The 20,819-nt window shown below is 37.8% G+C and overlaps 1 protein-coding gene across 1 annotated transcript in view; it reads right to left on the minus strand.

Annotated features, from left to right (window-relative positions):
- IQGAP2 (IQ motif containing GTPase activating protein 2) overlaps nt 1–20,819 on the minus strand; it is a 228,687-nt gene that overhangs the window by 100,617 nt on the left and 107,251 nt on the right. Inside the window, 6 exon segments of the mRNA XM_057740854.1 lie at nt 2,314–2,474; nt 5,034–5,197; nt 15,944–16,031; nt 17,927–18,105; nt 19,097–19,210; nt 19,529–19,596. Coding sequence (XP_057596837.1) covers nt 2,314–2,474; nt 5,034–5,197; nt 15,944–16,031; nt 17,927–18,105; nt 19,097–19,210; nt 19,529–19,596 — 774 coding nt within the window.

Consider the following 20,819-nt stretch of genomic DNA (forward strand, 5'->3'; position numbering starts at 1 on the left):
TGAACCACATCATGTTAGTTCTCAGAAGAGATGACATTAGCTGGGGTGGGAGGAGCATCGCAGTAGTTCGCAGAAGCATCGTCTACGGCAGGAAGGGCTTGAAAGCTCCAGCACCGTGTCAGGTGGAGATGGGTGACAGGCACCATGTTCCGGGTGGTGAGAGGAGCATGCAGAGCAGCAGATAAGCCAGAATGAACTGAGTGTGTTCAGATCCAGCTTGGCTGAGAGTAAAACACAAGGCGGGCTGTAGCTGGAGCAAAGGGCAGAACACCACGTTGAGAGTAATTCAGATGAGAACAGAGGACAATCAAACAGAGGAGCATTACAAGCAGAGCTACATGTTAGAACAATTAATCTGGAAACAGTGTTTGCCTAGCACCAATGCCAACCCTATATCACTTTTGTGAGAACTGGACAAAAGAACTTTTCTGGGAAAACACAGCCCCAAGGGCAGAAGCCACGGAAAATTGGGAGAGACTTTGTAAGAATTCATCCAGGTGGCCCTGCCCAGCACCCACGTACTGTGAAGTTGTACAACCACAGGGGAGAGGCCCAGTGTTTCTTAAACCTGAACACCCGCCAACTTGGGCTTCTAAGAGCTGGGTGAAGAGCTGACACGGAAATTGAAATGTTGAGGCTGTGGAAGATCACTTGGGGCCAATGGAATGCTCAACACAAGAACCAAAGGGGGCCCTGGAATCGCAGGTATCGGGTCATCCAGGTGACCCAGAAAGTGCTTAAATCAAATTTTTAAAAGATTATTTACACAACCACAAATTTTAAAAGTGTTTCATACAGAACACTTGCACTCTGAAGCAGTATCTGTGGCCCCAGGTGAAAATCATGGGTATAAAACTGGTTCTCAAATAGGGTGTGGGGTCCTTAATGGGTTATTTGTAAATTGGGATGGGGGAAGAGAGGATTTTTGATCATTCAAATGGGTGATCTGGAGGGAAGGGGTGCTGTCATGTAGAGGGAAGTGGCCAGGGATGCTCCATGTGTCCTGATAATTATCAACACGTCCCATTAGACTGCTGGGCTTCATGAGGGAGTGACCACGTCTGCCTTCTCCAGCACTGAGAGCAGCAAAGCCTAGTTACAGACGGATGAATGAGGAGAGAAAAGACAGAGCAAGACCAATTTGGAGGTTATTACAAAAGCAAAGGTAAAATATCTAAATGAGGTGGTTGCTGGGAAATGAAAACATGCAGAGGTATTGTACACACATATTGGCTACTGTCAGGGAGAAAAGGGTACCTCACAGAGGGCAGGGGAAAACTCAGGTTAACTTGAGTTTCTAAGCTTGAAGGGGAGGACGATGCATTAATATAAATAGTGGAGGTAGAAATAAGTTACCTTGGAAATAAACTCTGAAGAGTTATAGGAACCAGGTGGTCAAATTTAAGCAGTATGAGAACATCAGTTTTTCCAAGACGACTAAAAACAAGGAAAAGCCACTGTTCTACTACTTTTGGGCCAGTCTCTATGTAGACAAGTGGTCAAACACCATTTTTAAAAAAAATCTAACAGGTCTTTTTTATTTTTCCTGTACAACTGTACGTGACCCAAGAGAATTACCTATTTCAGCAGTTCCAGAACCAGTATCTTCACAAAGTGCTTTCGCCAAGATCTATGCAGACATCTCCCCCTGGTGGTCACAAGTTAAAATTCACTCATTTTAACTTGGGCTTTTGTCTTAATGGGCTCCTTATTCTGGCCCCTTAATTTCCTCTCTAGATCTGCTATGGTGTTTTATAATTCTATCAACTATACTATCCAGTAGCTTATGTCAGGAACAAGAAATAAAAGACACTAAGTTGAGATCGCTACCCACTGCCGTGCTCCACTGTGGTCTCAAGATTCCTTTGGTTTAACCATCAAAAGAATGGGGTTTTGGGCCCAGCTGCCCAACTTGGGGTCCACAAATCCAGATTCGGTTTCCTCATCAGTAAAATAAGAAAACTGGACAGGATGATGATTAAGGTTGCTTGCAACTCTTCTACATTCTGTTGTTTCCAAAAGAAGCCCAAGGGAAGGTATGCTTTCAACATGTATTTTTAGCCTATAGCTTTTGCTAATGACAAAGACAGTCCGTGACTGCCAAAGGATCACCCTCCTTAGACTCTTGTTCCTCTAAAAGGAATACTGTGAAGAACTTGAATTCAGAAGGACTCTCAGAACAAAGTGGACTAGCTTTCAAGAAAATAAGCATGGATATATGGACTGCTTCAGGGAGGAACAAGTACTTCATTTGTGAGATCTGCCAAACACACGCTTCTGCATGGAAAGGAGGTTTGGAAAATGTTCCCTTACCGTTCCACATACGTCTCGTCCAGACTGTTGAAGCCCATTGTTGGGCTTCTGAGTTGATTCTGCACAGACACAAGATCGTTGCTTTCCAAGGCCTGGTTTAGTAAAGCTACAGCAGAGAGCATTTCCACCGCAATCAAGAGCTCCTCATGAGCCAAGTAGTTCTGTTGGAAAACATATGGCAATATAAGCTCCCCAAATCTACACAGCCCGTGTATGGGATGGGGGTTCAGGATGTACTCTTCTTCAAAGAATAAAGAAAAGTCAAAGACTGTGAGAACCCAGGATAAAGAGGGCTCCCTGGCCACCTATCTTTCATTGGCTTTAAAGAACAGGTCAATGGCTTCTGGGTTTTCCTGAGATGATCCTTTTGGGCACTGAGTTTATTACAACCCTCAGTTATGATTCCACAAACATCTGCATTGCCATAGCTGATTGCTACTAGCAGTTACTATACTGGCTGCTAATAGGCTCAATCTTACCAAATAATGAAGCCAAAGATTAGATAACATTGTTACTGTCTGCAAGTGCCAGGGAAGATATTAGCATGATTTTCAGTTTGAATTAAGGGTAAGGAAAGGAAGGGAGAATTTCACCTAAAGATGATAACCCCAGAAAAGTAGATCGAAGTCTTTAAGCTAAGAATATTGATTCTAATTCCAAAAAAGTTAGTCTAAGTCACATTTTTATAATTGGGTAAAAATTTTTAAACATACTCTAAGGTCTAGATATTTGATGAAATGTGAGGTAAATCTTAATGAAAAGCAAGTAAAAAATACATCTCAGATTACAGAACACCTTCCCCTTCAACGTTTTCTTCCTTTTAACCATTTTATATGGACTTGGCCCAACTTCGAGGGTTATTTCTTCCATCGTATTGAAGGAACATAGAGGAAACAAATTTCTAAAAGCCCTGATATCTATCTTTGCATTTAGAATATTATATATTTCATATATATAATGTAATATTTATATTAAAATGCATTATAGCTTTCTGATTCTCCAAAGAAATCTCTCAGCAAATTGATTTTAGATTAACAAAGCATAATTTTACATTCCAAACCAAATGGGAAGTGGGTTTTTATAGGGAACATGTAAGTTTTATCCAAATACCTTATGTTAACTACGAGTTTAACATGGAAGGTATCAAATTACAAGCAAAGAGCAGAATGGAATCATTTGCGATTCACCACAAATATCTAAAATGGTGCACAGCCAAAGAATAAGGACAAATAAAGAAGAAATGGATGAATGTGCTAGAGTATAAGTAGCCTTACGCCTCAAAGCTAGAGAAACGCGGACAACGTTATCGAGACAACCTACGTGCAGCTTAAGGAAATAACTTATTTTTCTTTTATTACGAAACACTTGACCACTGATCAACACCAGGGTTAGGAGTGCTGGACCTCCACGCAGTCCGAAGTCTGTGTATAATTAATTCTCCATATCAGCGGTTCCTCCACGTACTCGTCCCTCTATATCCGAGGTTCTGCATCCCTGGATGCAACCAACCACGTATCATGTGGTACTACAGTACTTACTATTGAAAACAATCCACATGTAAGTGGTATGTGCAGTTCACACCCCTCTTGTTTAAGGGTCAACTGTAGTATCTTCCTATTTATAAAACACCGTACATCTTAATAAGCAAGGATAAGAAAACAGATCCTACTACCTAAGCCCTTTAGTGACATACACTTTTAACTCATGCAAACATTTACAGAGATTTTCGTTTTTCAAGTACTTTTCTTATTGTAAAAAACAAGACAATGCTATATATTTCAATCTCATTGTTCCACGTAATGGTAGGGTGTGTACTCTGTTATTAGTTTCACATGTGGTTTGCTTCCTGCTTCTCAGCACTTATAGATAATACTGTAAAACATCCCTGTGTACTTGTGAACTGCCTGTTCATGCTTTCGGCCTCCCCCTCTTTTGTTTTTTTTTTGGTGGAGCGGTAGGTACTGTGTTTGCTTTTAAGATCCAATGTCCTTCCGTTTTCCCTTAGCTTTTTAATTTTTAAATTATTTTTTACACTTACTTTTCATACTGGAAACTTATTCTGTTATGTGTAATGAGGTAATGTTTTCTTTCCCACATGGTTAAATACTTTTAAGGATTTCATTTCTTTTCCCATGTCTTTGAAATGTTAGCTCTTTCATACATGAAATTCTTGGCACTGCTTCTCGTACTTTTCATTCTGTTGCATTGTTTGGCTTAATCCTGTGCTAGCACATATGCTCTTATTTACTGTAACCTTATATGATTATTACTGCTTAATACTATCAGCGTTGCAAGGAGCACACACTGACAGAAATCAAAGCCCTGGTGCTAATGTTCTCGGTTGCAGATTTCTAGAAATGCAGAATCAGAGCTTTTTTTTTATATCAAAAACATTAGATATTTAAAAAAAAATTTTCAGTAGTTATTAAATTATCCCAAGTTCTTCGAAAATCACACAGAGAATAAGAACAACTAGTTTTCAATGCGTATTTATGCAGAGCCCTGCCTGCATTTCCTAAACACGCTCTCAATTCTTTAAGGAGGTGAAAAGCAGGCGTTAAAGGGGAAGACGGCCGTGGCATTGGTGCAGGGAGGCCAAGGAGACCAGGGACTGATACAAGTTACAGACACTACCCTCCCACTCCCCTTTCCTCAACAGCTCTCCTCGTTGCTACGACTCAGAATCAACATCTCCGTAACTGGGGTCTCCTCTGACTTACCATGGTGTTCTGTTTCTGGAGGTTGAAAAGTTCGTTCTGATACATTGCAGCAGCAAAGGGATAAACAGTGGGCAGCTGGGCCTCCGGTTTCTGCAGGGCAAGCAGTGTATTTTCAGGGTCACCTTCCTGAATAACGGCATTGATGTGGTCCACTGCAGCCAGCCCTGAGGGTCGGGGTAACATTCCATCAGAACCTGTGCCTTTTCCCACTGTGGCCTGACCCAACCAGCCCATATTTCCAAGGATTAAAACCTAAGTAGTTACTTTCCATGAACTCTGAAAAGCTGTAGTTGGATGGTAAGCAAAGCCTTGGAAATGGTAGCCTGTAATTGGAAGTCACTCTAATCCTTGGAGCTAGTCCCTAGAAGAACCTCAGCATTGGTAGAGCTGGAGTTACGAGGTCATTCCTGCCTAGCATGACGTCCATACAAAATCCTTCGTTTCAGGACCAGCTTTGGAACCATCTCACCCCTGAAGCCTTCGCAGTGCTCTAGTTCCTGAGGACTTCACACTTCGGGAACTGCCACAGTATTTAGAACTGGGCCATGTGCATCCTGCAGGCATTGCTCTTTAGCACTGCCTCCCCAGGGAGATTAAAGATATGCGAAGACCAGAAGCAAGGCTTGCCCTATGGCTGTATCCTCTCTCTGAATCAGCACACGGGAAACCCATAAGGAGGCACAGGGACACACTGCTGCTTGATATGGAATGGTTATTAGTTCTCCAAATAGTTTCCAAATATTAGTTCTCCAAATATTCTCTCATCTCTTGGGTCCTGTAAAGTGTGATTCTTAGGGAAAAATAATTTCAGATGTTTTAAAAAATAGTACAACCAAAATTCATATGACTATATAATTCTGTGTTAGTGTGGTAGTCCCATGTGTTTTAGTATAGTTCTAAGAACCCCAGCGGATGCCTGAAACCATGGATAGTACCAAAACATTTCTGTACTATTTTTTTTTGTATGTACACACCTGTGATAAAGTTCAATTTATAACAATAACTAATAATAAAATAGAAGAATTATAAAAGTGGTCTCTCAAAATATTTTTCTTTTTTCATTGAGGTATAGTTGACATATTATTTATAGGTGTACAACATAGTGATTCAATATTTTTACAGATTATACACCATAGAAAGTTATATTATTATTAACTCTATTCCCTGTGCTGTACATTACATTCTTGTGACTATTTTACACTGGTAGTTTGTACCTCTTAATCCCCTTGAACTATTTCTTCCATCTCATCTACCTCCATTTTGGCAACAACTAGTTTGTTCTGTGTGTCTATGATTCTGCTTCTGTTTTACATATTCATTTGTTTTGTTTTTCAGATTCTACACATATGTGAAAACAGACACTATTTGTCTTTTTCAGTAAGACTTATTTCACTTGGCGTAATACACTCCAGGTCCATCCACGGTGTCACAAGTGGCAAGATTTCGTTCTTTTTTTTTTAATGGCTGAGTAATATTCTATTTATATATACACACACACCATATCTTTATCCATTCATTTGTTGATGGATACTTAGGTTGCTTCCATATCTAGGTTATTTAAAATACTATACTATAATACTATAATAACATTGGGGTATATGTATCTTTTCAAGTTAGTGTTTTCATTTTCTTTGTATACATATCCAGAAGTGTGCTTGCTGGATTGTACGGTAGGTTCCATTTTTAATTCTTTGAGGAACCTCCATACTGTTTTCCATAGCAGCTGTGCCAATTTCTATTCACCAACAGTGCACAGGGCTCCCTTTTCTCCACATCCTTACCACAACTTGTCATTTCTTGTTTTTTGATGATAGCCATTCTGACAGATGTGAGTTGATCCCTCATCGTGGTTTTGATTTGCATTTCTCTTTTCATTAGTAATGTTGTGTACATTTTCATGTATCTGTTGGCATCTGTACATCTTCTTTGGACAAATGCCTATTCAGGTCCTCTGCCCATTTTTTAATTAGATTTTTTTTTGATACTGTGTTGTATGAGTTCTTTATATATTTTGGTATTATCCTCTTATTGGTCATATCATCTGCAACTATATGCTCCCATTCAGTAGAATGCTGTTTTGTTTTGTTAATGGTTTCCTTTCCCATGCCAAACTTTGATATGTTTCCATTTGTTTATTTTTGCTTTTGTTTCCCTTGCTTCAGGGGACAGAGCCAAAAAAACATTGCTAAGACCAATGTTAAAGAGCGTATTGCCTATGTTTTCTTCTAGAAGTTTTATGGTTTCAGGTCTTACATTTAAGTTTTTAATCTATTTTGAATTTATTTTTGTAACAGATGTGAGAAAATGGATTAGTTTCGTCCTTTTACATGTAACTGTCCAGTTTTTCCAACACCACTGTCTTTCCCTATTGTATATTCTTGCCTCCTTTGTCATAGATTAATTGACCATACATGTGTGGGTTTATTTCTGGGTTCTCTATTCTGTCTCATTTATCTGTGTGTCTGTTTTTATGCCAATACCATATTGTTTTGATTGCTATAGTAGTAGAGTCTGAAGTCAGGGAGGATACTTCCTGCTTTGTTCTTTTCCTCAAGATTGCTTCAGCAATTTGGGGTCTTTTGTAGGTCCATACAAATTTTAGTTATTATTTTTTCTAATTCGGTGAAAAATGCTGTGGGTATTCTGATAGGGATTGCGTTGAATCTGTAGATTGCTCTGGATAGAATGGACATTTTAACAATATTAATTCTGTCAATACATGAAAATGAAATATATTCTCATTTACCTGTGTCTTATTTCTTTCATTAATGTCTTTTAGTTTACAGAGTATAGGTCTTCCATCTCCTTGGTTAGATTTATTCCTAGGTATTTAATTTTTTTGATGCATCTATAAATTATTTTCTTGTTTTCTCTTTCTGATGGTTCATTATTAGTGCGTAGAAATGCAACAGATTCTGTATATTAATGTAGTATCCTGCAACTTTACTGAATTCATGTATTAGTTCTAATGGTTTTTTTGGTGGAATCTTTAGGGTATTATATATGTAGTATCATTTCACCTGCAAATAGTGACAGTTTTACTTCTTCCCTTCCAATCTGGATACCTTTTACTTCTTTTTCTTATCTGGTTGTTGTGGCTAGGAATTCCAATACCATGTTCAATAAAAGCAGTGAGATGGGCATCCTTTTCCTGTCCCTGATCTTAGAAGAAAAGTTTTCAGCTTTTTGCCACTGAGTATGATGTTAGCTGCTGGTTTGTCATAAATGGCCTTTATTGTGTTGAGGTATGTTCCCTCCATACCCACTTTGTTGAGAGATTTTAACACGAAAAGATATTAAATTTTGTCAAATGCTTTTTCTGCATATCATGTAATTTTTTTTATCATTCATTTTGTTAATATGGTATATCACATTGATTAGTTTGTGCATATTGAAACATCCTCACATCCCTGGAATAAATTCCACTTGATGATGATGTATGATCCTTTAAATGTACTGATGAATTCAGTTTGCTAATATTTTGTTGAGGATTTTTGCCTCTATGTTCATCAGGAATATTGTCCTGTCATTTTCTCTTTTTCTGTAGCATCTTTGTCAGTTTTGGTATCAGAAAAATTCTGCCCTCATAGAATGAACCTGTAGTGTTTCCCCCTCTTCAATTTTTTGGAATAATTTGAGAAAGACAGGTATTAACTCTTCTTTAAATATTCAGTAGAATTCACCTGTGAAGCTGTCTGATCCTGGACATTTGTTTGTTGTGAGTGTTTTCTTTTTCTTTTTTTTTAAATTACTGACTCAATTGCATTACTAGTGATCAGTCTGTTCAGATTTTGTATTTCTTCCTAATTTAGTCTTTGAAGAGTTTATATTTCTAGGAATTTATACATCTCTCCTGAGTTGTCCACTTTGTTGGAGTATAATCTTTGTAGTATTCTCTTATGATTCTGTGTATTTCTGTGATATTGGTTGTAACTTCTCTTTTACTTCTAATTTTATTGACTTGGGCCTTCTTTTTTTTTTCTTGATGAGCCTAAAGGTTTATCAATTTTACTTATCTTTTCAAAAAACCAGTTCTTAGTTTCATTGATCTTTTCTACTGGGTTTGTTTTGTTTTGGTCTTTATTTCATTCATTTCTCCTCTGATCTTTAGTATTTCCTTCCTTCTACTAACTTTTTTTTTCTTTTTCTAATTCCTTTAGGTGTAAACTTAGGTTGTTGATTTGAGATTTTTCTTCTTTCTTAAAGTAGGCCTGTATTGCTATATACTTCTTTCTTAGACCTGCTTTTGCTATGACCTGTAAATTTTGGCAAGTTTTATTTCTATTTTCATTCATCTCCAGCTATTTTTTGATTTCCTCACTGATCCATTGGTTTTTTAGTAGCATGTTGTTCAGTCTCCACATGTTTGTGTTTTTTTCAGTTTTCTTCCTGGAATTGATTTCTAGTTTCATATCATTACGATCAGAAAAGACGCTTGATATAATTTCTCTCCTCTTAAATTTGTTGAGACTTGCTTTGTGGGCTATCACGTGATCTGTCCTGGAGAATGTTTCCTGTGCACTTGAAAAGAATGTGTATTCTGCAGTTTTTGGATAGAATGTTCTGTAGGTATCTATTAAGTCCATCTGGTCTAATGTGTCATTTAAGGCCACTGTTTCCTTACTGATTTTCAGTCTAGATGTTCTGTCCAATGATGCATGTGGGGTGTTAAAGTTTCCTACTATTATTGTATTACTGTCAACTTCTCTCTTTACGTCTGTTAATATTTGCTTTATATATTTAGGTGCTCCTATGTTAGGTGTATATATATTTAAAAATTATATCCTCTTCTTGGATTGACCTCTTTATCATTATGTAATGTCCTTCTTTATCTCTTGTTATTTTTGTTTTAAAGTCTATTCTGTCTGATACACGTATTGCTATCCCTGGTTTTTTTCCATTTCCATCTGCATGGAGTATTTTTTTCCTTCCCTTCACTTTCAGTCTCTGTTGTCTTTATCTCTGAAGTGAGTCTCTTGTAGGCAGCAAATAGATGAGGCTTGTTTTTGTTTTAATCTTATCAATTCAGCCACCTTATGTCTTGATTGGGGCATTTAGTTCATTTACATTTAAAGTGACTATAGATATGTATTTATTGCCATTTTGTTATTTGCGTTTTGGTTGTTTTTGAGGTTCTTCTCTATTCTTTTTTTTAATCTCTTGTGGTTTGATGATTTTGTTTGGCGTTATGTTTGGGTTCCTTTCTCTTCTTTTTTCATCTTTTAAAAACACTTTTTTTTGGTTTGTGGTTACTATGAAGTTTATATACATACATACATATATAACAATGTATCCCTAGCTCTAGTTATTTAAATTCAAATACATTGTAACAGCTCTACATTTTTTACTCCCTCATCTACATTTTGTTTTTGATGTCATATTTTACATCTTTTTGTGTATCCCTTAAGAACTTATTGTAGTTATAGGTGATTTTATGACTTCTGCCTTTTAATCTTCACACTAGCTTTTTAAGTGGTTGATCCACTGCCTTTACTATATACAGTTGTCCCTTGGTATCCATGGGGGAAGGTTCTAGGGCCTGCCACGGATACAAAAATCTGCAGACACTCAAGTCCCATAGTCAGCACTCTGTATCACAGTTTCACATCCATGCATTCAACCAACCTCAGATCATTTGGTACCGTATGTACTTACTGAAAAACAAAATTCATGTATAAGTGGACCCATACAGTTCAAACCTGTATTCTTCAAATGTATTTGCCTTTTCTAGTAAGATTTTTTCCCTTCATGTATTTTCTTATTTCTTGTTATTGCCTTTGTTTGGTTTTGTTTTTGCTGGGCTTTTTGTTTGGTTTTGTTTGTTGTTTGTTTTGTTAAAGAAGATCCTTTAACATTTCTTGTAAGGTGAGTTTAGTGGTGATGAACTCTTTTAGTTTTTGCTGATTTTGAAAATTCTTTCTCTCTCCTTCCATTCTGGAAGACAACGTTGCCTGGTGCAGCATCCTTGGTTGTAGGGTTTTTGTTTTCTTTTCTTTTCAGTAGTTTAAATATATTATATCATGCAACTCCATTCTGACCTGCAAAGTTTCTGCTGAAGTATCAGCTGATAGCCTCATGGGGGTTCCCTTGAATGTGATTGTTTTCTGTTGTTGCTTCAAAATTCTCTAACTTTAACTTTTGCCGTTTTAATTATGATATGTTTTGGTGTAAATCTCTTTGGGTTCATTTCGTTTGGGACTCTCTGTGCTTCTTGGACTTGGATATCTGTTTCTTTTACCTGATTATGGAAGTTTTCAGCCATTATTTCATCAAATACGTTTTCTGCCCCATTCTTTCTCTTCTTCTAAACCCCTATAATGCTAGTGTTAGTACACTTGATGCTATCCCAAAGGTCCATTAAATGATTCCTATTTTAAAAAATTTTGTTTTATGGCTATTCTATATGATTGGGTGATTTCCACTATTCTGTCTTCCAGGATGCTTATGTGTTCTTCTGTATCACCTAATCTGCTGTTGATTCCCTTTAGTGTATTTTTCATTTCAGTACTTATATTCTTCAGCTCTGATTGGTTCTTTTTTATATTTTCTAATTCTTTGTTGAAGCTTCACTGTGTTCCTCTGTTCTTCTCCCAAGTTCAGTGAGCATTTTAATGACTGTTACTTTGAACTCTTTATCATGTAAATTACTTATCTCCACTTCATTAGAGTTTCCCAGTCCCCGAGGTTTTATCTTGTTCTTTCATTTGGAACATTTTCTTCTCTTTGACTTTCTGTGTTTGTCTCTATGAATTAGGCAAAACAGGTACCTCTCCCAGTCTTCAAGATGTGCCTTATGTAGGAGTATTCCTATGCAGCCTGTATGTGTTAAAGCCAGAATTAGGTTAGGGGGCATGCTGGTGCAGCCTTGGCAGGCTGGATAGAGCACCAGGTCCTTTTCAACCTGCTGCTTCTGCACTGGGACTCAGTGTGTAAGTATGTGCATGAACCCTTTAAGAGGAAGTTTGGGTTTCCAACAGCCCTCTGGCTCTCCTGGTTTCCAAAAAGCAGTTAAGGGGGCTCATCTTCCTGGTGCTGGTCCCCAAGGCTGGAGTGCCCAATGTGGGGCTTGAACCTCTTGCTCATTAGGGAGACCTCTGTGTTTGTGGCATTCCTTTCCATTTGTGGACACACTGCTGACTAGATCACTTCTCTTCCCCTCCTAATTGTCTTGATGTGGTTTTTCCTTTATATTCTTTCAAAAAATTTTTATTTTATTGAACCATAATTTTGACTTACAATGTTGTGTTAGTTTCTGCTGTACAGCAAAGTGATTTAGATATATATTCTTTTTCAGATTCCTTTCCATTATGGTTTTTTACAAGCTACTGAATATAGTTCCCTGTGCTATACAGTAGGACCTTGTTGTTTATCCATTTTTCCTTTATATCCTTAATTTTACAAGAGTTGTTCTGCTAGTCCTCAGGTCATTCTCAGAGAGCTGTTCTATTGTTGTTGTAGTCTTGGTGTGTCCTTGGGAGAAAGTGAGTTCAGGATCTTCCTATTCCACCATCTTGATCCTGCCTACTCAAAATGTTTTATTGTACAAATTTAATGCCTTTTCCATCTTAACTAAGCACTTATCACACATAGTGGCCTGAACTTTTACAGCTGAAGGTCCACCAGCAAAACTAGAACAATTCTTTTTCCTTCTTCACATTTTCATAGTAGATTTGTTCTAACTGTAGATCTTAGCAACTTCACCATGCAATTTTTTTCTTTATTAAGTCAAGAACTTTCACCTTTTCACTTACAGAAAGCACTTTACAGCTTCTCTTTGGCGTGTCTGAATTGCTAGCATCACTACTCTTGAGCTTTCGAACCATTATTAAGTAAAATAAGGGTTACTTGAGCACAAGCACTATGGTACTGGACAATCTGGTAACTGAGATGGCTACTAAATGACTAAAGGGTGGAATACACTGGACAAAGTGATGATTCACATGCCAGGTGGAATGGTGCAAGGTTTCATCATGCAACTCAGAACAGCATGTAATTTAAAAGCTATGAATTATTTCTGGAATTCTCCATTTAATATTTTCAGACCATAGTTGACTATAGGTAACTGAGATTGCAGAAAACAAAACTGTGGATGGTGGCGGGCGGTACTATTGCATATATTTTTTAACCTCAAAAAAAAAAAAAAAAAAAAAAAGGCCCTGATCACAGAAATGCCTTGGTTTACATTACCTGATCCAATCAGAAGCTCTGTAACATCTCTACCAGTTATAATGTTCAGTAACCTGACCAAATGGAGGGTGCTTAGAACAGTAAATTCAGCATAGTTTCCAGAAAACGAAATGGAATTGCTGACCAAATGGAAGAATGAGTGATGAACTCTGCCACCAGGCAACAAGAAACTGGACAGAACCAGCAGGATTCTGCCCTATAAAGAAGGCGTCAGGGTAGCAGAAATAACACAGAGCCTTACATTTCTAGAGCTTTTCAAGGATTAGTCTATCTCCCTAATACATGCCCAGACTGCAACCAAGTTTATTCTAACCCTTTTTAACAGACGGCAATTTCTCTTCTCTAACTACATTCACAAAGAGCTATACTCAATATCTTTTCTACTGAGACACATTATTCAATAGCAGGAAATACTTCATTACAACTAATGCAATCTTTCATGCCACACCCCAGAAAATTTACACTTTTAGAGTAAGTTAGAATAAGACCCTAAGAACCCAAATACTTTTTTCTATTCTTAGAACTAGTATGATAAATGAAAGAATTCCAGAAAGGAAGGTCTGCAGTTGTTTGTCGTGTTTGCTGCTCTGTTAAAGTTCTATTATGAGAAAAATTATATCCTTTACAACACTCTTAATGAATCACTTTTTTTCTAAAAAAAATAATAAAGTAACCACTCTTTCACACTCTTCATCTAACAAAATTTCAAGCCCTAATCTTAACAAAATATGTGTAATGAATGGAATGTACGTACCAAACCCCAAAGTTAAATGATTGCAGTTCGAACAAACCTGACGCCTCTGACAACAGATTTGGTGATACTACCATCGAAGTTGTTACTTTTGCCACTACCATGGCTGCTACAAATGTAAACACCTTAACATTTTAATATAATAAACTCTATGGTTGGTGAAAAGCTTGTCAAGTACTTACACTGACATATTTTAAAGCATACAATTGTCTCATTGTCATGTCACTGGCTACAATATGTGTTAGAGGATTTTTTTCAAGGTTATTTTTAGTATTACTGGACTATACATTTTCTGATGGGAAGAGATCAAAACCTTCAGAATAGTCATGTTCTATGCATTTAAAGCCATTAGACCCTGCAACGCCCTTCATAATTTTAGCTGGTTATGCATTAGTGCAGACCATCTCATACCTTTTACTTAAAAGTGGAAAAAAAGTATCATCCATTTGGCATCAAATTTGTGGTCAGGAAATTATGTCATTTAGTAAAATATTGAAACATTTATATGTCATTTTATTTAACATGAAAAAGAAATCTATTTTAGTAGTTATAAACATTTTAAAAATAAATGATGGCACAAAGCTATGGAACTATTTCCCTGCTAAGCTTATGAACCTCAGATGTCTTGCTGGCAATATTAGTTTCTTCCTGTAATTCATTTCTGTCAAACATCATGAAATTCTCAACTTTCAGATAGGGCAGAAAGAGCAACTTGAAACTGTGCTTCATGTATCATCACCAGCATGTTCAAAATTTAATAAGAATAAAAGAATGGATCGAGTTTCACTGAGAAACAAAAGAAAAGAAAAAAGAATAGGAACACATGTCACAAAATGTCAAGGTGTTCCCTTAAAAAAAAAGTTTCCCTAGGGCTCTCAGCAGTTGTAAGTGAAGGTAAATTCTCAAGCCCACTCAGTTGTTAACTTCTAGACATTTCTATCACTTTTCTCTGGGCCTCCTTGATTACTGCTTGAAGCCTTTAAAATATGTCTCTACCAGAAACTTAGGAGCGAACTCCTGGGTAACGCCTATAGGTGTGCACTTCCTTGAAGGTGCTAAGAGCCATAAAGAACATTCAAAGCTCATCTAGGAGGTTACATTGAGGGTTTAGGACTATTGGAATTAGTGGACACTCCAAATTTAAAATTGGTAGACAGTTCCGTTCACATGCTTTATTAAATTAAATGAGCTAACTGGTCTTTGATGTATTCATTTCTTGGGTATATATGGGTTATTTAGGTTGACCCAGGGGACATAAATGTCAAGAGAATTCCTTATTGCCTCAAGTAAAAATAAATTGTATTAAAGGAAAACTTGCATATGCCTATTTTAATTACCCAAGCTTTTTGTTTTTTATAATCACACAGCTGCACTAGGTGCCAAGGAGAATAGTCCTGTGTGGCTCCATGGAGTCTCAGGGACGTGGGATTCAAATCTGCCATCATGTGATTTATAGGCCTGTCAAGTCTTATTCACTTGCACCAATGCTACAAAAGCTGTAAGAAAACAATTCTTACAAACTGTAGACTAATGATTGGGAAGTAATAAAAAGCAGAGGTGTCAGTAATAGCTTTTATAATTCCAATCCAACGCCATGACATAATCATGGGCAAGAAATGACAATCTTTAACTCATATTCTTTACTAAATAACCTTTAAGGTTAGCCCAATAAGGGACAGATTCAAAATATGACATACACTGAACCTATGATGAAACAGGAAGGTATAGTTAAATTAGCTTCGAGATACTTTGAGATACTTTGCATGGACTATGGACGAGATGGCCAGGAAAGCTCCATGGAAAACTGGCAGATGATACATCAGAATTAAGAGCAACACTGACTTTTAGTGGAGTTTTCATCACATAAGGCACTTTCACAAGGATACATGTTTAAGAGTTTTGCTGAGATTCGGACAAGGACAACTTGCGTCTTATAGAAGCAGCCATTTCCTTCATGTGATCCATTACTCACTGTTGACTTTATTGATGTTGCCTTGGATTTCTGCTTGTGTCAGCAATTCTTCATATGCATCTCTTTCTTCTTCTGAAATACAGTTATTCTGCAAAATAAAGGCTTCATTGATTCCTGAAGTTAAATGTTTCTAAAACTTGATATTCAAAAGCAAAAACTTAAAGAGTGCTAAAACCCATTTGCTAATATTCATGGGAACTCAATATAAGCATTTAAGAGTGTCTGCTCTGTGCAGGGCACTAGGGTTAGCTATGCCAGCAAGAGTTACAAAGGTGAACAGCAGGCCCAGTGACTCTCTGTAAAGGCCCAGTTGTCTAATGTGCAAAACATTAGGTTGGACCACTTGATATTGCCATTTTTTTGTAGATCAAAAGCAGTTGATTATTGGCAATTTCATCTGATTCAGTCAACAAAATCAAGAACACAAATTACAAATACACACAGCAGAACAAAATATATTCTAGGGAAGTACATACTTAGTTGGAAAAAAAATTATAGACAACAGTTGAAGAGGGTCTGGAGGAAGAGAGTAACATTCAAGGAGGAGAGGAGAAGTCAGGATGTAGAGAACAGGATTTGGTCACAAAGGTGGGAAAGCGTGGCACGTCAGGCTGCAGCACAGAGTGTGTGTCCAGGATTAGCCAAAAAGATGGCGAGGTAGGTTGGGTATCCTGGAGCCTTTTTAGGCCATAAGACAGACCTGTACTTAACTCAGTAGACAGTAGGGAGTCAGGGGAGGTTTCTGGTGGGATGACATCAGATTTGTAGCTGAAGATTAATCTTGCAACCTGTAGCTCAGAGAAAGGCTGGCTTAGAGAATGACAGACAGCAGGTAAATCCATGGCGAGGGTGCTGTGAGAGCCCTGAGACAAGGTCAGGAGGGGCAGGACCGAGGCACGAATGGTGAAACTAGAAGGTGGGTGATGGAGGTCAGCCTGGCAAGAAAAGGCAGAAGGAGGCAGTGATGCATGGGACACAGGGGACATAAAAAGAGTTCTGCAACAATGTGGGAGTCATTCCAAAGGGAAGTCAGCAAGAGGCATGCACACGAGAAGGGCAGGGTAGAGATGAGCACCCTTCTGAGGTGGTAGGGGGCAAAGCCAGCGAGACGCAGAGAAGCAGGTATCTGGAGGAGCTTCAGAGGGGCCTGGTACCAAGCTGACAGATGATTTCGTCAACAAGTGGATGAGCTCAATGGAGGAAGAAGAGAGAGAGGAGTGATTCAGTGTCAGACTTGGAAGGATCCCTATATTTAGCTGGAGGAATAGGAAGAGACATTAAAAGATGCAGAGGAAAACAACAAGCACAGAAGGCAGGAGGCAGGCAATCTAAGGCAGGCAGGGCGGCGTGGGGCAAGTGTGCCCAATGCCGGCAGAAGCCACCCACTGAGGTTAAAAGGTTAAAATAAAGGCGTTACTTTGGGTAAGAGCTGAAAGAGAGGAACGTTGGCGAGGAAGTGGAATCTCGGAGTGCAAAGGTTTTAATAAGACAGGAGGCGGGATGTATGAAGTGAGGATCAGGAGCCAGCTGCCTTGCTGAGGAGGGAAAGCACTTCCTCGAATAGGAGGGGAAGCTATAGGGAAAATACAAGGAAAGTGGATTCAAAAACACCTTCTCTAAACTTCACTACACCCAATTATTAGCCTCTGGTAATAAATCTGAAGGTAAGTTGGCTAATACAAGGTTGGCGATACCCAACAAGGGAAGACCTTTAGTTGCTGCTTCTATACCTTCTACGTAAGTTTTCAACATGACTTTCTATCCTCGTGACCTGTAATATTCATCATAAAAGGAAACCTAATTTCCTAACAGAGTGCATGGTCTTCTTTTACTCTTACATTTCACCCAAACCAATGGCCTGTGGCTAGAGAGACCACAGCCAGTGGATTTTAAAAAATCCCTTGTAACATTAAAGCTTTTTCAAACTAGCAATGCATAATCACGCTTCTTACTGTATTGATCACTCAGAATCTCACTGAATACCTTCAGCCTTGCATTTTCCTCTTTTCTCTTCTTGGCTTCCCAGAGTTCCTTCTGATATTCCTGTGCGAGGCTGTCATCCACTAAAGTCAAAACTGCGTTTGGGTTTCTTAGCGTTATAATGGTCTGCTCGGCTATTCCTTTTTCAATAGCTTCATTAATAGCTATAACTGCAGCATGCACTGCAAGATAAAGAGAAAAAAAAGAATTTTATCAGCAAAAGACAACATGGGCATGTGACTTCCCTGGTGGCGCAGTGGTTAAGAAAATGCCTGCCAATGCAGGGGACACAGGTTTGAGCCCTGGTTTGGGAAGATCCCACATGCCACACAGCAACTAAGCTCGTGTGCCACAACTACTGAGCCTGTACTCTAGAGCCCGCAAGTCACAACTACTGAAGCCCACATGCCTAGAGCCTGTGCTCTGCAACAAGAGAAACCACTGCAATGAGAAGTCCGCGCACCACAACAAAGAGTGGCCCCCACTTGCCACAACTAGAGAAAGCATGTGTGCAGCAACGAAGACCTAACATAGCCAATTAAAAAAAAAAAAAAAAAAAAGACAACATGGGCAGGTGTTCTGACCCTGCAGAAATTAAGCAGTTTTACTTTCTTTCTTGGGGTCTGATAAAGTATTCAAAAAAGAGATCTCAGACACATCAGAGAGCATCCCTCTGACAACCTCTCCACCTGCCCATCTATCTTGGGTCCTGTCTCTGCATCTGTTATGCAATCCCTATTCATTTATTCAACTTGCACTGCATGTCTAAAATGAATCAAGCACTATGGTAACCACTGGGGGTTTGAAGGGTGACACTTTGAAAGTATCATGTTGTTTCCAAGAGATGCTAGCAATTTAACTTGCAACATGGAAAGACTCACAGCAGTGCGTACCCTGCCACTGAAATCTAAGGACATAGAAAGCAGAGAAACATTTTGGAGAATGAAGACATTTCTGGAATGTCTTAAATCACATTACACAAGTGGATGTCTAGAGTCCAAACTCAATTACTTGGTTATATTCTTATATGCTCAAATTAACCATCTATACTACATATAATAAAAAAAATTTAGGATGCTTAGAATATCTTCTAAATATTCTATTTCTTATAACCAAAATCAAGAATAGGTAAGTCTCACATCATTGGCAAGTTTGAATTTTAAGTAGACTTACGTGCAGCTTCATCCACAGACAGTTCATTAGCCAGAATACCACCTATTTTGCTGAAAGATGGCATCTGTATTCCATATTTCTCAAGCTCCTTTCTCATATTACTGATTTCCTCCTCTGAAAAAGAACAACAAAATCAATGGAAGCCACAGAGATGGAGGCAGGAATGAAAATATTTGTGCTAAGAAATATCTTCATCAAGAACGTGGGGTCAACTCTAAACAAGAATCTTCAGAAGAAGCGAGCCTCAGTTTCTCATTTCACAAATGTGGGGAAACAGAAACCCAAAAGAGTATACACAAGATAATAAGCAAGTTTTCTACTCTGATCAACATAAGAAAAAAAGGGAATCAATAATGTCAGAATGAAAAAAATATATTGCTACATTTCCTTAATAACCACATTGTAAAAAATAATGAAGATAAAGAATAGTACCTGTGAAGTCTACTTTGCCCAACAAATCCTGGATCTGGGGTGCAATTCCTAGTTTGAACAGATATAAACTGAAAGAGAAACCATAAAGCTATCAGAAATTTGATCACTGTAAATCTTAGAGCTAGAAATCACATAAATCTTAAGGGCTTTTTTTGGTTGAGAAACACCTAAGAGATCACCTCATCTAATCCATCCATCCTACAGATGAGGAAACTAAGTCCTGAGGTAACACAGTCCCTAGTGGGACCAGGACTAGAACCCCAGTCAATGTCCCAAAGACTAGGCCTCTGTAGTACACAGCACTTCCACAGGGCCAACTAACCTGATCACCCATTTGTGGGGAGAATAAGGAACACAACACAAAACAGCAAGTAACAAATGCAATAAACATATCTTTGGATATTATCAATACGTGGCTTTATTTTGTTTAAAATATGGCTCAAATTATATATAACGGAGCCATAGTTTCTGATCCAGATTTATCTTAACCTTCCCAGCCCCCAAGATTAATTCCACAGCCCAACTAAAAAATTCTGTATTCACTTAATATCAGTTCTGACAGATTTATAGCTTACGAGATTTCACAAGAAGTTAGAATTACACATAACATATGTGGGAAAATGAACTGAGAATGATTTTGATGATTTGAAGTACTTCAAGACTCACTTCAGATGTTGATACGAGATAGATCTGAGTGGTTTATAAAATATAAAATTTCATTAAAGGTGTGTAAGATCAAGCCTTTTTAATGGAATGAAAACTCTGAAAATGCATGATTAATCAGTGTAAGCAGCATGCATTGAAATTAAATTTCTTGATCATCTCTGCAAAAAAATAATCATTTAGAAAAGCAATATGTGATCAAAGTTAAAAATCAGTGATCCATAGTTAAAAAAATACATAGAAAATCATCACCCAGAGTTAAATACTAAATATTTTGATATAAATCCTTTTAATGTTGTTTCTGGAAATATCTGTTCCATAAACTCACATAGTATTCTACAAAATGAATGTACTATAATTTACTTAACCAATTGCTGAGCATTTAGATGGTCACTAGTTATCCACTATAATAAATAATGTTGCAGTGAACCTACATATATAGATACATCGTTGTGCATATATCTTATTCATCACATAAACCCCTATAAACAAAACTGTCAAATTGAAAGGATATACGCACAAAGCTTTCAATATATATTACCAAACTGTGCTCTTAGAAAGCGATTATACTCATTTATTCTCTGTGAGCAAAGGGTTAACAAACCTTTTCCTTCGGCAATAGAAGGTG

The sequence above is a fragment of the Hippopotamus amphibius genome, chromosome 1 (assembly GCF_030028045.1).
Source record: "Hippopotamus amphibius kiboko isolate mHipAmp2 chromosome 1, mHipAmp2.hap2, whole genome shotgun sequence".
NCBI lineage: Eukaryota > Metazoa > Chordata > Mammalia > Artiodactyla > Hippopotamidae > Hippopotamus > Hippopotamus amphibius.